This window comes from Saccostrea cucullata, unplaced genomic scaffold, assembly GCF_032062105.1.
Source record: "Saccostrea cucullata isolate Sc308-1 unplaced genomic scaffold, CSIRO_AGI_Scuc_v1 ctg735, whole genome shotgun sequence".
Lineage (NCBI taxonomy): Eukaryota > Metazoa > Mollusca > Bivalvia > Ostreida > Ostreidae > Saccostrea > Saccostrea cuccullata.
The window spans coordinates 200,650-218,033 of NW_026928570.1; the positions used below are offsets into that span (position 1 = coordinate 200,650).

General features: G+C 33.6%; 1 protein-coding gene across 3 annotated transcripts in view; it reads left to right on the forward strand.

The window, feature by feature from the left end:
- LOC134277993 (G-protein coupled receptor dmsr-1-like) overlaps positions 1-12,282 on the forward strand; it is a 68,056-nt gene extending 55,774 nt beyond the window's left edge. For all 3 annotated transcript variants that reach the window (XM_062760297.1, XM_062760296.1, XM_062760298.1), the window contains one exon: positions 10,070-12,282. In XM_062760297.1, coding sequence (XP_062616281.1) covers positions 10,292-11,512 — 1,221 coding nt within the window. In that variant the 5' untranslated portion in view covers positions 10,070-10,291 and the 3' untranslated portion in view covers positions 11,513-12,282. The remainder of the gene's footprint in view (positions 1-10,069) is intronic.
- The last annotated feature ends 5,102 nt before the right edge of the window (positions 12,283-17,384 follow it).

Consider the following 17,384-nt stretch of genomic DNA (forward strand, 5'->3'; position numbering starts at 1 on the left):
AATGTATGTCTGTACCCCCCAACTGAAATTGCTTTTCACGGGCCTGCAAATGATGTGTAATTTGAGAGACAGTAAAATAAAAGCACAAAATCAATATTAAATTCTCGTATTAAGCTTTGGTACCGGAAATTATATACTTCTTTTGGTTCGTACCGAATATGCATTGGACATGCCGCTCAGATAGATGAACCCCATATATCTCAAGCCACGGATAATGAGAGGATGACATTTGTCCGTGGTTTGCAACGATGTATGAACCCGTAGTCACGTGGATTTTTTATATGATAAGCTGAAGGACCTTTCACTTTGAAAAACTTTTCTACAGGCTTTTAGCAAGCTATCTTAATTGATGTATATATTGAATGAGATGTACGTCATTAAGCAAAAAATACAAAAACGTATATAGTTTGAAGTACATGTATACTAAATGTCTACATAAAATATTTCATTAAGAAACGGAAACGTTACTATGCTCTATAAAATATTCCTGAAAGTGTGTCACGTAAATTCATCTTAAAAAGTAATTAAGTACGATCGATTGATTATGTTTTTTTTCTAATAAAATTCAATATATGAATGTTGTTTCATGTATACAGTCATGTAGTTTATTCAACAGAGGACTGAACTCAATATATATAGCCCTCATCTTAAAACCATTTTAGGATATAATGATACTTCCTATTTGACTTTCTACAGCTTGAGTATTTCTGACGTTTTGTCAGTATATACTTGTTCCTCTAATGTAAAGTTGCGAATAAATGCTGCTTCATAAGAATATAAGACTAGTCGGCTATAAAAGGCGCATAAAGAAACCCATTGGAATTCCATCAATTTGTTGGATGTCAATATGTGGTAACAATGAATACCTCTTTAAATTCCAGAATATATTTTACTAGTACATGTACTTGTTTGACTTATCTCCAGATAAAAAAAATGACGGTGGAATGGATTCGTTTGCATAATTCCTGTTCTGAAACTTTATCTTTTTTCTATTAAGTGAAGACAAAGGACCTGTAGAAAGCAAGGTTCAATAATACATTATGCAATTAGTGTGAATGACGGATTTCGTAACAATGTAGTGATAGCCAATGACAATATGGAGATAACCGATACGGCCAGCTGAGAGACTTCTACCTATCACAAAAAAGCATTCAGACGTTGCCTTTTCCGTACTCTACACAATGCTATCTTTACAAATTCTGCGTAATTAAATGTACATGGTGTAACGAACAGTTGGCAGAATAAGGATATATTATACAATGAGAAAACATTTCTGTTGCCGCGTCTACAGTCCAATTTGCATTAAAAAAAACGCCATTGATATCCTTCATAGTAAACATGGAGCACAGTATTTAAAAAAAAAATGATGTACATTTAAGGGGCTCCTATACCTTTGGGTATATAGTTTAATGCAAAGAACTTTTAAACTCCATTAACTCGTCACCAACCTCCTAATGGACTCTTGTTTCTCTTAGATGTCTACGGCGAAAAGGTCCTCTGTGTAAAAGTTACAACCTTTATACCGAGGAATTGTTGAAAAAAGAACAACTGCTTTCTTTAAAAAACAAAATATATGATAGTTTGAAATAGTAAATAAATGAGGAAACATGAAATATATGTTGTTTTGTAAGCTTAATGTTAAGGTTTAATACAGTAATTGTACTTTTCAATCACTTAATCATGCATTCCATTTTTAAAAAGTCTTTGTCAAAACCAGAGATTTGAGTAAAACACTTATGCTCCCTCGCCCAAATAATTAGAGGTTTTCTAAGTCTAAGGGGCATAACTATGTCAAAAATGATTCCATCATACCCAAAACAGAACTTAATAGACATGTATATATTTTTTTATGATAAATCTGTATACCAAATTTCATCTCAATCCTCTGCAAAGGAAAGGAATGGAAACTGCAAATAATTGGAATTTTTCTTAGTCCAAGGGGCATGACTCTGACAAAAAAGGCTCGATCATACCGAAAACAAAACTTGATCTAAATATTTTTATGATAAATATGTATACCATGCAATTTTCATTTCAATATGTGCAACCTTTGCGAAGAAAATGAATGGAAAGTGACTTTGGACCGATAGACAGCAGCAAAGCAATATGCACTCCCTTCTTCGAAGGGGGCATAATTAATGTAATTAAATATAATTATTTCTTAACTACAATGACCACAAGTATAATATCTAATGAAAATAACGTGAAAAACACTAAATACTAAAAAGAATTAAACATTTCGTAGATGAAGCCTTATGTCCTTAGTTTGTTTAAATTATATGTATTTTCTTGTTATATAGAGGATACAGGAATGTACTTATATTAGGAATAATGTTGGTATCCAACTGTTTACACCTATACTTTTAAAAACAAGATGTGTTTGTGAAACACTATGCGCCCGACGGCAACAAAGTTACAAAAACATATCTTTAGCTTATAGATCACAGTCAAGGTCACAAGGTCATTGATCTTGGTTTCATTTGAAGAACTTGATTAGTGAAGTAGGCATACCAAATATGAAGTTTCTATCTCTCAATAGTTCAAAAGTGATAGTGAAGGTTCAAAAAAAATATTTTTAGCATATAAGACACATTCAAGGTCAAAAGGTCTCTGACCTTGGTGTCATGTGAAAGGGCTTAATTATTGAAGTATGCTTGCCAAATATTAAGTCTCTATCTTTCTTCGTTCAAAAGTAATGGCGAAGGTTAAAGTTTGCCGACAAAAAAGCTATATTTAGCGTACAGGTCACGGTCAAGGTCAAGGTCACAAGGTCATTGACCATGGTGTCATTTAAGAGAGCTTAATCAGTGGTGTATGCGTACCAAATATGAAGTCTCTATCTTTTATGGTTCAAAAGTTATGGAGAAGGTTAAAGTTTACAGGCAAACAGATAAACAGACAGACAGACAGGACAAAACCAATATACGCCTCGGGTCTTTCAATCCGGGCGCATAAAAAACCCAATTTTCCTGTATAGACTGAGACTATTTTAATTGACACTTGCTGAGAGAAATTTGTTCTATTAAACGAGTCCTGAGGATTGCGTTTAAGTCAGAAAGAACTCTCTGCTATTTCATTCTCCTGTAATTTTACTTATGTCTCGTCACGACTGCAGATGTCTGCAGTTGTTTACAATGTCAATTGTAGGATTGATTGCGACTGTCAAAACGATGTGCTGGAGTACTTACACATGACAAAATGAGATTTTATTTTTACAATAAAAGTCGACCCAAAATCAGAACAGTATATTAACATTATGTAATATACATGTATACGATACAACACTGCACAAAATAATATTTCAAACAAACATGAATCTGTTTAATATCCACAATAAAAAGTCATATGTTATAATTTGTGGATCTACACTTGGGGCCACCAATTCCCGTTCAAACAACGCCATTTTCGGTAAACCAATGCTATTTACTAAGATAAATGAAGAAAGCTCCCCGTTTAATCCGATCCGTGGTGATTTATCACAATTTCATGATGTCATTTGGGACTTTCCTGAATCGTAAGTCTACTGTCGACAACGTTTCCATAGCGATGATATAATATTAGCAGTTAATATGGAACATCCCCTTCAAAAAAGAATAAAACCGTTCTTACAATTTAGATTGGAAGGCGTCGTTTCCGCGCTGATATTAAAAATAGAGGTTTTAACTCTTTACAACTTACAGAATTGCTATGCAACATACATTGAATCCTCGCGTCAAAGATATATTACTTTACCATTTCCCCGCAAGCACTTTATAGCGGGATACAAATTTCTCTAAAGTTCAGCGTAAATGATATTCTGAAATAATATTTTAATTAGAAAATATCATTTCTTATTTTATGAGATTCAAGCAAGTATAAAATAGTTGGAATTTGGCAATAAATTGAAGATTAAATGAACTTTTTAAAGTGCGTGAAAATGCGTGATTGCGGGGAAACGGTAAATGCGTGATTTTGCGTTAGAAATAGGAAATGGTATTTGCGTTAAAATGCGTGACTGTGGGGAAGGGTGTTAATGTGATCAGATTGTGAATGAATATTTTTTAATGCCCCCCTTCGAAGAAGGGAGGGCATATTGATTTGCTGCTGTCCGTCGGTCGGTCTGTCTGTCGGTCCACCATCAGTTTCCGTCATTTTCTTCGCAGAGATTGCACATATTGAAATGAAATTTGGGACACAGATTTTTTGGGATAATCGAACCATTTTGGACAGAGTTATGCCCCTTAGACTTGGAAAATTTCCAATAATTAGCAATTTCCGTTCATTTTCTTCACTGAGTTTCCACCTATTGAAATGAAATTTGGTATAAAGATTTTTCATAAAAATTGCCAGAACAAGTTTTGTTATGGGTACGATCAAGTTTATGCCCCTTCGACTTTGAAAAATTCCAATTGTCTGGGGAAGGGCATAAGTGTTGTACAAACATCTCTTTTGATTTTGTTTAGCTCACCTGAGCTGACGGCTCGATCAGAATTTGTCCGTTGTCTGTCGTCGTCGTTGTCGTCGTTAACTATCACATTTTCTACTTCTTCTCAAGAACCACTGGGCCAATTTCAACCAGACTTGGCACAAAATATCCTTAGGTGAAGGGGATTCAAATTTGTTCAATTGAAGGGCCACGACCTTATTCAAGGGGAGATGATTCAGAAATAGTGTAAATTTGGTAGTATGTTTTAAAATTCTTCTTCTCAAGAAACACTGTGCCGGGTAAGATGAAACTTATAGGGATATATCTTCAGAAAGTGTAGATCCAAGTTTGTTCAAATCATGACCCCCGGGAGTAGGGTGGGGCCGCAATGGCCGATCAAAGTTTAACATAGAAATATATAGGGAAATTCTTTAAAAATCTTCTCCAGAAAAGCAAAGGCATGAATAATAATATTTATATGGAAGCATTCACAGGTAGTGTAGATTCAAGTTTGTTCAAGTCATGACCCCTGGAGGTAGGGGGGGGGGGCACATTGTAAGTTCAAATGTAAGGGGTAATTCAGCCACAGGTAGTCAAAGAAATATGCAAGCATCCTTAGTTAATGCAGATTCAAGTTTGTTCAGATCATACCCTCTCCCTTTTAAGGATTGGTTGGGACCACTATTGGGTTTAAACTTTTGAATGATAAACTGATTTTTGCTTTTTTCCTAGCCATATTGCTCGGGTGAGCGATGTGGCCCATGGGCCTCTTGTCTTAAATTGCTATCGCAATGTGATTTTTATGTACATGTAGTTTTTGCAATAAAATCATCAATTACTTCAAAAATAATTAAATGAACAAGAATCAAAGAAATTGTTATACAAGTTAGGTCACTATAAAACTGAATGTGTTCTTATTGCACATTATATTTTGCATAATCTTATTTTGTGATTTAATTCCATTTTTGGGGGTTGAAAATATGACAATTTTTAACATAATGTTTGTTTCCGACTCGGGGTAGGTACGAAAATCTTTTTTTCCAGAAAATTTATAAAATTATTGGTTCGTGTCCTTGAATGTAAAATTTTTAGCCAATCGCTAGAGAGAGGTCAAACATTTGTTTAAAAAAGATGATTTATATAAGCCTGTCCACAATCCAGACATCTTGAAACAAATTTGAAACATGATTTTCGGCATCTTTTCTGATGTTTGAAGGATTTATGCATTACAATTCTATTGACATTAAATTTGTTGACATCACCCTTGACGAAATATCCGGCATGCAAATATTGATTATGGAAATAAACTCATTATTTTGTTTTCATGGAATACGCTCAACACCTCGCGGGCCATCTTCAAATAAACCCATCGGAAGTGAGACTGTCAAATTAGCTTTTGAAAAGTTTCGTAAATGGTAGAATATAATTAGAGGGTCAAACAATAAATCTCGTACACCGCAAGAAATGAAGTTTGCGTTATGGTATTCCCAGATCGGAAAAAAAGATAAGTCGATGTTAAGTAACTCCTCTAGGGTTTAAAAATACCAATTATTACGTTTGTCTATAATAGTGGTCTTCTTGGCGTGGCATTTTGCGCCAGATTTGTTTTGTAAAGGGTACAAAATTGCCTTGGAACAAATACCTCGAACAATTCAATCTAACACGAATATCACCAAAAGAGTGTCATTTTTAAGTCATCTGAGTTGACTCAGGTGACCTATTGGTATCTGTTTTCGTCCGTCGTCGTGCGTCGACCGTTGTGTGTTAACATTTAAACATTTTTAGGTTCTTCTCTGAATCCACTGAACTGAAACAATTTTGGCTATAGCGTATATATGGATGAAGGGAAATAAGAATTGTGTATTTCAAGGTCCCTTTCCCCTGAGGCCTGAGGGGTTCTTTAAAAATCTTCTTTACTCCAGGACATCAAGCAGCCAAACTGTTTGCATGATTGTAATCAGCATTGAGCCCACCAAGAAAAATTATGTTATCCATGGCCCATGGGTCAGGGGTTCTAGTGTAAGGGCGGGGCTCCATAATGATTATATTGTAAAAATGCACAAATTCTTTGAAAATCTTCTCCTCTGCTCCTGGGATTAAGCCAATAAACTATGTACATAGTTATGATAGGGAATGTTACCTCTTCCAAAATAAGTGATTTTCATGGCTCCTGGGTCATGGGTTCCAGTGTTCCAGGGCAGGAATCCATTTATTATTTAAAAATCTCCTTTATTGCCGGGTATTATGCTGATGATCTAAGTACAAGGTTATGATGAGCAAATTTAAAGGTCTTCTTCCAGAATTGTGAATTTCAAGGCTCTTGGGCAGAGGTGTCGGGGGGGGGGGGGGTTCGCTAAGGATTATATACTGGAAATGAATTAAAGCTTTGAAATCTGCCATTTGTTGGTATTAGGGCTAATGAAACATTTACGATGAGCAAGGGTGTCTTTTCCAAAATTGTGAAATGTGTGCACGTGGGGTGGGGCACTACTAGCTGATTATAGAGTGAATATGCATGCTCTGTCTCTGGGTGTTAAGTAATCAATGTAGTGCCTCTTTCAAAATTCTGAATTTCATGGCTTCAGGTCAAAAATACAAACCAAATTCATTTGTTGGAAAGTTGTTACAATACTCAGATGACCTATAAGGCCCATGGGCCTTTTGTTTAAAAAATTAAATTGTAGATTTTTCCCTAGATAATAGTGAGTAAAAGATATTCTTTTACTAGGTAATTGCCCTGATTGATGATGGATATGACAAGACGGACAATTTTTATGCAATTTTTTTTTCTTTTTTAAGGACAGATGATACAAATAAAATATGGATGCCTGGATTGGTATATATTTTTTGGCCTAATTTCATTGCAAATGATGCAAATAATAAATTTCTAGAATATAAAGAAATTGTAAACCTTTTGTGATATTCAAAATTCTGAATTTCTGAAACCATCCTTATTAATGTATAAAAATATTTTTCACTTCAAATTACATTTTTGCGAAACTTTGAATAAAAAGTTAAAATCTACGCGGTAAAACTTATTCATTTTACTCATTAAAACATGACACAAGTTGTTATTTTCAATTTTTTTTCAAAAAAAAAATTGTTTGTATCATCTGTCTTTAACGTGTTTTTTTTCAAATTCTCCTGCGAGAATTTTGTAATATATATATATACATGCTATACAGCGTACAACAAATTTCTATCCAAAGTTATCAAAAATTTATATTTTTAAAAATCCCTATCTTCAGTTTTTCTTTTAAACAATATTCATGTATTTAATATTGTTGCAATTTTAAAAGATAATAATTAATTCAGATGGACTTTCTTCCTCTTTAGAAAGCACAAAGAAACCTAACAAAACTATATGTCCCATGTTTCGGATATACTATATAGACACCAGGTAATAAATAGAAAGTTTATAAAGCCCAAATTAATTTAGAAAAATAACTTTTTATATTCTTCGCACGTATGTTTTGTATCTTACCGGTACCCCCCAAAAGAAGAGAGAGCCTTGTTGGAATGGTTATTAAAGACCCAATGTTTCTGTCTGAGGAGATGCCATTAAATATATTCGCTAATTTGGACCATTAAAAGGGTATTATTTCGAAGAATTGTGCCAAATGACTTGAACAAGAGCACAATTAAGTTATATTTATTTATTATTTTCTTCTACGGGCTGAGCGTAATGACTTTAGAGAAGTGTGATACAGTTGACATGGAACAATTTTTGTACAAATGGATAACACTGTTATTTTCAAAGAGCGAAGGCTCTTTAGAATTAAATTCGTCCAGAATCTATAGCTAGCCGCGTTTTAAGGATATCAGAGATTTAAAACATTAACCGATTTCTTTCCGACTCGGATTTAAATACATGTATATACCAGAAACAGTTTAAAGTCAATTTAACCATAGAAACATGGTCATATTTAAGTTTATAATCGGTGAAAATTTTTGATTCGAACGTAAATAACAAATTGTAAATCTAGACTTATTTTTTTTAGCTTAGATACGATATACATGTATATAGCTTTAAGACATGGGAAAGATTACTTTGTATGTCCCCTTCGAGCGATTTTTGACAAGGTTATGCCCCTTGGACTTAGAAAAATTCCAATTTTGACTTTAAAGATTCTTATTTTACGTGGCGATGATATATGTAGCAAAGTGGAATACAACTTGTCCAATAAGTAAGGAATCAATTTTAACGTACATGTTATGGTTCGATCCTGTAGGTTTATTTTTTTTTTATCAAACAAAATGATTAGTTATTTATAAATAGTATGATTTTAGTCGTGGAGTTTTTGATGTGAAGAAAACTTTTTTTCCCACAAAAAAAAAATCTCAAAAGAGACGTTAACCAAAAAAAAAAATTCAATATTATGTAAACTTTTATATAGATCACGTACGCGTTTAGTATGCCTACTTTTGGTCAGCCGAAAATATCGTCTTTTAAACTGTGAATGATTCTTACATTTTGATTTCTGCAGATTCCATGCCGAATACGCCTTCTTTGCAATCTGATTAGTGTTTTAATTAGAACTGATATCCAAATAATGTTTTTTCGCTGTTTGGTTTTATAACAAGATGGTTCTCAGACCGAATAGTTGCAAAGAATGTTATTAAAGATGTGAAATGCATTACTGGAGTCAATTATTCTTGTTTAAAGTAGGCATGATTAGAGCGCATTCTTATCCAACATAGGGACTTAAGTATTTCCTAAGTGACATCAAGATTCGTAAATTCTGTTTTCTTGATCCTTTTCACATTGATTTTCCGTGATGCCTACAGCAAAAATGAAGATGAAGTGGATCAGAGGATTACTCAAAGCATTGTTAGAGTCGCTCTGACAAAAGCGCCGAGTGCCCTGTCCACGAAATCTCTATTTCGCTTTGCTATCAAAAAATTAAATGGCTTCAGTTCATATGTCACATATAAAAAGAGTAAGGTTTTTTAAGGAAAGTACAAAAAGGTCTTGACTTTCACTACTAAATTTGGCATGTTTTGAACAGCCTACGAGTATATGATTTAGCTGCGTATTAACAATATAATTGAATAATAAGGAAAATAGCAAGACTAAAATTAATGTATTTGTATGTTAAAGTTCGCACTATTTTGCGTCTGTCTCGATTATAATGGGAATGGCAAAGGCTTTTTCTTTTAGTTTGGAAAACCAATTGAAAATTTGCCCATTTAATTATAACACAAACAATCAACATCAACTTTACATTTGTCGTCGAGTAATGCATACAGCATCAAATGAGATACTTGAATCATATTTGTTATACATATGCGTTTTGTGATCTACTTTTGGCCGTGATCTTGTCTCGTGTATTTAAGAATTGACACATTTCCGCACGATATCGCCGAAAGAACCTCGTCAAGAATTATCGAGACACTCATAGACCAATAATACGCTAAAGCACGAATCTCAGTTTCATGTAATTCAAACCATAGTAAAGAAGATGGTAAACATTATATTACTCCTAATGCCTTGATTATATCCAGCTGTAATTCACAATTTTCGCCCCCTGGTGCTTGATTGATATTGTCCTATTGAAATTCCTTTTACTTATGATTATGTGTTCTGGTCATGCCTATTATTATATTTTCTGTCATGGTTCGTCTCAATATTCATTAATTCTCTTGTTTGTTATTTTATTTCAGTGTCCGCTAACGAGGTAACAAACACTTGGATGGACGATGTCACCTCATTCTTGGATACCGTTTGCACCCGATTTTCCCCTGACATCTATTTGTTATAATTTGTGCAATTTTTGACAAGAGTTGTGCAACATCATTTAAAGGCTAACATAATTAAGACTTTGCCTGAAAAATTGTCCGTGTTCCTTGTCATCTAGAATCATCTCGATTTTGCGCACAATAATAATGAACTATTCTGATGTCTCAACGTTTTCCGATATGACACTTAATATTTCTGGCCCTTTGTCCACCGACACTACAGGATCAGACATGGGAGTTGTGAGAGGCATCAGTGAAGTGCCAGAACTGTTAGCCTTCCAGAGCCGATACCAGATAATTCATGGCTACCTTGCACCAATCATCTGCATTTTCGGTGTGGTTGCAAATATTTTGAATATAGTTGTATTGACAAGGAAGAATATGCAGACTTCTACAAATGTTATTTTAACTGGTTTGGCTATATCAGACGGTTTAACTATGGCTGCCTACATTCCATACGCTTTATTGCTGTATGTAATTCACGGAACTAGAAGTACCCCAATCCGAGATTCGTACGGGGTAGCTCAATTTCATATCGGGTACGCATTATTTAGTGTTGTTGTTCACTCTATATCAATCTGGCTAACGGTTACTTTAGCTTTGTTTCGATATATTTTCATTCGTTTCCCTCGCCTGGGTGCGCAGTATTGTAACATTCATAAGGCGAAGATCGCAGTCGTGGCAGTAGTTATAGTTGTCTCACTAGTATGCGTTCCGTACTCGGTAAATTTTACAATAGGAGAACATAATTTTACGGATCCAAATGGAGTGATACCAAACGGAACAACCTACACCATACAAATGAAACAAGAGAGTGAGTTTGAAAAGATATTGTACAATATAAATTTCTGGATACAAGCTATCCTTATTAAACTCCTACCAAGTTTCCTATTGACCATTTTTAGTATTCTTCTGGTGAATACCATGAGAAATGCTGAAAAGCGAAGGAAGAAATTGTTAAATAATGTCCCCATGTCGGATGAGAATGGGGCCACTAGTGCTAGCAGCACGACGACGGCATCACGGAAGCAGAAAAAAAGTCGCAGTAACCGGACAACCAAGATGCTCCTGGCAGTGGTAATTCTATTTTTACTTACAGAAACGCCTCAAGGGATCCTCAGTGTTATGGGTGGTCTAGACGATAGTTTTTTCATGCATATTTATCTCCCCTTGGGGGATTTATTGGATATAATCACATTGATAAACAATGGAATTAATTTCGTTTTGTACTGCACCATGAGCAAACAGTTCAGAGACACTTTCTTGAAATTATTTCTCAAAAACGTTCTTCATCAGGAATACCGGCGGACCAAAAACACTTACACTGCGGCTCAAGCCACGCAAGCGACCAAAGACTCCGATGTGTAAACTTTGTTCTTGTGTAAATGCAAAACTGGTTATTTTTGAATATGTTAGACGTTGCGGTGAGTTTGTTTTTTTAAGTATATGGTGTAGACAGATTGTAAACTAAGTTCATGTTTACATGTATTCCTTATTAAAAGCTTTATCTGTATTAGAAATATTGAATGCTCAAGCCTTCATGTAATGTTCGTATCCATTATCATTTTTATATCGACAATAGAAAATGTAAACCCCTTTTTTCATTTATTAATCCATGCTTTTACGAAAAGGTTCTAAATTCAGAAAATGATTGAGAATTTCTATTCGGTTGTTGATGGTAAATTAATTATATTTTTCCTGCGTTGGATTACATCCAAAAACTTTGATGGGTATTTTTGTAATTCTGAGAACAGAATCATTTTTCATGCAACCAAGTCAAAAAACCATAAAATCAGATACACTGAATAATTAATTTCATTTTAACATTATTCAACTGATCATTAACAGAGATCAATCGTGTCCAACATATCTCATTTCCTTTACTTTAACTTTGTTTTTGTAATCGACAAACTTAATTATCTTTTTGTCTAGACATGATTGAAAAGATTTTGACTTTTTCTGAAATGTCAGACGTGTTCTGCAGTTTACTTACTTGCAGATTATTTTGCTACTCTCTCAAATTCATCAATTTATATCACGCAAACAGACGGGCCAATCTGTGCTCCTCTTAAATATTTTGTTTTAATGTTTCTATGTCTTGTGTTAAAAAACTAAATTAAATGTTCAAAGATAAATCACATTGTGTTGGATAATTATCATTTTTTATTATAGCATTAGACCCTATGTGCTTTGCGCCGAAATCAGGTCGGGTTGAAATATCTGCAATCTTTATATAATTCAATACTGATTCCTTCACTTTATATTGATAAAAGTGAAAGTAATACATCAATAGCTTATTTATCACTATCAAATGAAAGAATTAACCGGGACATTTTTTTTTAAAGTTTAATAAAACGCATTTTCCTTTCTAATGAAAACTGTACATATGTATATATCTCTGGGTTCGCAATTTAGGTTTAAGAAATTGAGATTTAATAGATATGAAAAAAAAAAAGAATATATACATTTTCCGCTTTGGATTAATTTAATTTCAGCTAGATGATACCCTGCGCAAGCGCGCGGGAAAAGTTTTTCTAATTATATCTTCTTTTTTTTTTACTGCTAACAGGAATATTCCAAAAAGCATTTTTCAGTTTCTACCGACAGTTAGATATACAGGCTTATAGCATGACGAATAAACCCCACGGTTAGTAAAGAAACAGAAATAAAGAAGTGTAACATATGTACACCCCCCCCCCCGCCTTGTTTACATGTAACTTAAATAAATTTGCATTTTCTCTTTACATGTTATAAAGAAACTTTATTTTAATACCTGTTGCACTATGTTATACATCTGGTCTGGTGTTCATTAGCGCTTCATGAAAACATGTATGCCGGCGTGTAGCGTCGTAGTTCATAACCTCATGAATCTTCAAAAATGAAATTCATTTCTTATATTTACATTATTTTTCTGATGAGTTGCCATAGATTTACGCCATTGAATTGTCATTTTCAAAGCAAAACAGATTGCACCATATTTTTTTGACGTCGACTGCGGTATAATGACCTAACAATGGAGATATTCATGCTCATTCATGGTAGCTCATGAGAAAATGAACTATTCTATTTTGTAAAGAATCATAAGGGAAATTTATTGGAAATTTAAATATTTATACAATAAAATGCTTTCTTTGTTTGTTATTACTGGAATTAACGGAAGCAGCTGTTGCAGAAAAAATACATAATCCGCGTAAGCGGGTTATGTAAATTTTTTCTGCAATAGCTGCGACCGTTAATTCCAGTAATAACCAAGAAAGACATTTTATTGTTTATATTTATATCTGTTTAAATAATCATTTAAAGAAGGATTAAAAAGTTTAATCATTGTATTAATGATGCGAACGTCTTTATACGTTTCATTGATGGAACAGCCAATGATCAAGAAATCTGTACAGGCGACATGCCTAATGTATCTCATGCAGTGATTAACGCAACGGGTTTTCTTAAGAAATAAAGGAAAAATTATTCATTGGATGCAAATATTGAGATTTTCTCTTCACATGTTAAAAACCTTATTCAATATCTGTAGAACTATTTTATTGCCTCTTATACTTCAGATACTCTGTTTACAGTTGCATCAAAGATAAAAAAGCAAACGTGCAAATAATGTTCATTTTTATGCGCCCAGATCAATAGATCCAGGGCGTATATTGTTTTTGTCCTGTCTGTTTGTTTGTTTGTTTGTCTCGAACTTTAACCTTCACCATAGCTTTTGAACCATGAAAGATAGAGACTTCATATTTGGTATGCATACTCCACTAATTAAGGTCTTTCAAAAGACACCAAGGTCAATGACCTTTGGACCTCAACTGTGGCGTAATGCTAAAAATAGCTTTTTTCTGCAAACTTTAACCTTTGCCATAACTTTTAAACCATGAAAGACAGAGACTTCATATTTGGTATGCATACTCCACTAATCAGGTTCTTTCAAATGACACAACGGTCAATGACCTTGCGACCTTCACTGTGACCTATATGCTAAAAATAGCTTTTTTGAACCCTCACTATAACTTTTGAACCATGAGAGATTATTTGGTACGCATACTGGACTAATCATTGACAAGCTCTTTCAAATGACACCAAGGTCAATGACCTTGTGACCTTGACTGTGACCTTAATGCTAAAAATAGCTTTTTCCGAACTTTGTTGCCGCCGGGCGCATAGTGTTTCACAAACACATCTTGTTTTAAAATGAAATTTGACTAGGTATTCACTTAATATGTAAACAGACTTAGTAGGTATATACATGTATAGGTATTTAATACAAAAGACTGTATGTACAAAAATCACTGAAATTTACCTATGTTGAAAACAAATAACCATAGCCATTAATTGACATTAATTTTTTTGTAAATTTTATTATCACTTACTTTCAATATATAGATATATTAATAAACTCATTGTGTTACTTATTTCCATGCCCATTCATGATGACCTCTATGATTTTCTTTTTAACATTGGGTTTGATACTATCTGACATTCTAGAACTTTCAATAAAGAGTGAAATCGGACATAAAAGGAAAGGATTTGCACATTTTTGTTTTTTTTTATTAAGTAATCGCGGCTTATAAACTTATTTCTTTTATATCACTTACATCAAGTTTTGATTGACGTATTCATTTATGAAGTTTCATGAAATAATTAAGCGCTTGCTTGTTGTCAGTTTCATTAAACAATGCAAGTGTCTTAGATCCGCCAACCGGAAACACAGCCGTTCTCTCTTTTGTGTTATTTTGAGGCTGAAATTGAAAGTAGACTTTTAATTAAATGTACGATAATTACTATGCGAGTGAAATCTGAATATAAGTTACGGACATCATCTTATACGTAGCGTATTCCTAGAGGAATAAATAAGAACGCTAGTACAGCCGTTTAAGAGTTTATTTGCAAAATTTATAAGTATAGATTTATTTTGTAAACAACGTACATGTACTTAAGGATTTCCATCCCTAATAGGACCATGCAAATTCTCTTCTTTAAATTTCTATCAAGTACACAGCACTCTGATATTAAATTAATGCATGTTAGTAGTAAAGAATGTACTGAGAGAAAATTTTCCAAAAATTAATTACCTAAGCAGTAGTTAATTAACCAAGATTGCATTCAAGTCTATTGGGGAAAGCGATTTATTTAAAAAATAAAAATGCAAATAATAAGATTAGGAGACTTATTGTACAAAGAACAATTTTCAAGGTCATAATTTAAGACATATCTCACCCTTACATTCTAATACAAATGTAGTAATAAATGGTAATTGTGTCTAAATATACTGAGTATTCAACATTTACATATCTGTTCTGCATTAATTTTCACTGCATTTGTTCCCCCGAATACCTTAAAAAAAGTGGGAGGGTATATAGTAATACAAGGCAGTATTCGACATCGATCCCGATACAAACTAGAGGAACTGTGAGCAATAAGCTCACTAAATAATACCCCCCGCCTCCCATATGAATATAATGGCAGTATCCATGTTTTCCTCTGGAAAATCCAAAATATACGCAAAAAGTAAAATAGGAGGTGCACAATGGCAATATGTAATAAAGATTCCGAAAGTTTCATCAAATCCCAGTGGAATGAAATTTGATGAAACTTTCACAGAATCTTAACGATTACTATATTGCCGCTTTTGCGGGGGTATAACCTCCTATTTTACTTTTTTATACCCCCCGCTTGAAAACACATATTTTGTATGTCCTTCCCTGTCTGCCACAGGAAAACATGGACTTTTTCACCAGAAATTTATAACCACCCATATGGGAGAAGTTGGGGGTTTTTACTCTGTTTCTTATTATTATTATTATTATTATTATTATTATTATTATTTTTCCTCTGGGAAAAGTTTTCACTGCATTTGTTACACCTGACTTAGGTGAAATAGTTAATACCTTAAAATTCAGGTCAAGTGGGCTTGCAAGAGCGCGGTGCAACACGTAAAATGACAAATATAATGGATATTGCCTTAACTTTTCTATTTTTTGATGAAATTTTTTGAAACTCATAATGTAATGATACTTTGTGAGCAATAAGCTCACAAAATAAGATCTCACGCGCATGCACTGCGCTTTGCTCTGATTATGAATATAATGGCAATATCCATGTTTTCGTCATAATCCTTTGAAATTTTGAACATAAATATATGAAGATCTACAGCATGATATATAAAATTTTCATGAAAGCATGCGCATGTGCGCGTGCTGCACTGATTGGCTGAAACTTTAAATGGCTATATCTCCTTTGTTTTTCGACGAAATTCTTTGAAACTTAAAATATAGTCATGAATTATGATATCCTACAATATGATATAGAAAAAATTCATGAAATCACGCGCATGTACGTGTGCTGCAATCTGATTGGCTGAAACTTTAAATGGCTATATCTCCTTTGTTTTTTGACGAAATTCTTTGAAACTTAAAATATAGTCATGAATTAGGATATACTACAATATGATATTAAAAAAAATCATGAAATCATGCGCATGCACGTGTGCTGAAATCTGATTGGCTGAAACTTGAAATGGTTATAACTCCCTTGTTTTTCAACCAAACAGGAGTATTTAAATGTACGTATGTAAGGGATTTTTGATCATCATGCACGTGCACCGTGCATTTGGAAAAGTAAAATTAAAAATACATTTGAATGAGTGATTTTTATTACTTTTGGTAATGCTTTAATATACAGTATATCAAAATATATAGATAGGCCTAGTGTAGACAAGATGATATGGTCATACGCACATGCATTCACTTGAGTGCAATGCTAAAATTTGAATATACCACTGGGAAAATGTTGTAAAAGTTCAAAAATGAAACTTATTTAATCTAACAGGGAATATGGCACATAAAGGGAGTTGGGGAGCGTTTGGGGAAACTAAAATCTAAAGTTATTTGCTTTAGATATAAAATAATACAAAATGAAATTTAAGGGTTTGTTTTACAATATTTGAGATTGACCATTTTTATAATTTTATTAGGAAAATGGGGTGAAACAGGTGAATTTATACCTGCTCAGCTGATCTACAAAGGGACAACTTTTGCATGCACCTAGCCTTTGACTTTCCATTAGCTTTGCATATAACGCAAAGTCTCAACCACTGGGCTAACAGCATGACACAGCTTGAGTACACGTCAATGATTCTCATGCCCCATATCCGAAAAACAAACAAGAGGCCCATGAGCCACATCGCTCACCTGGGCACATGGGCTAGTTAAAAAAAAACACAAATCAACTCTGTATTGAA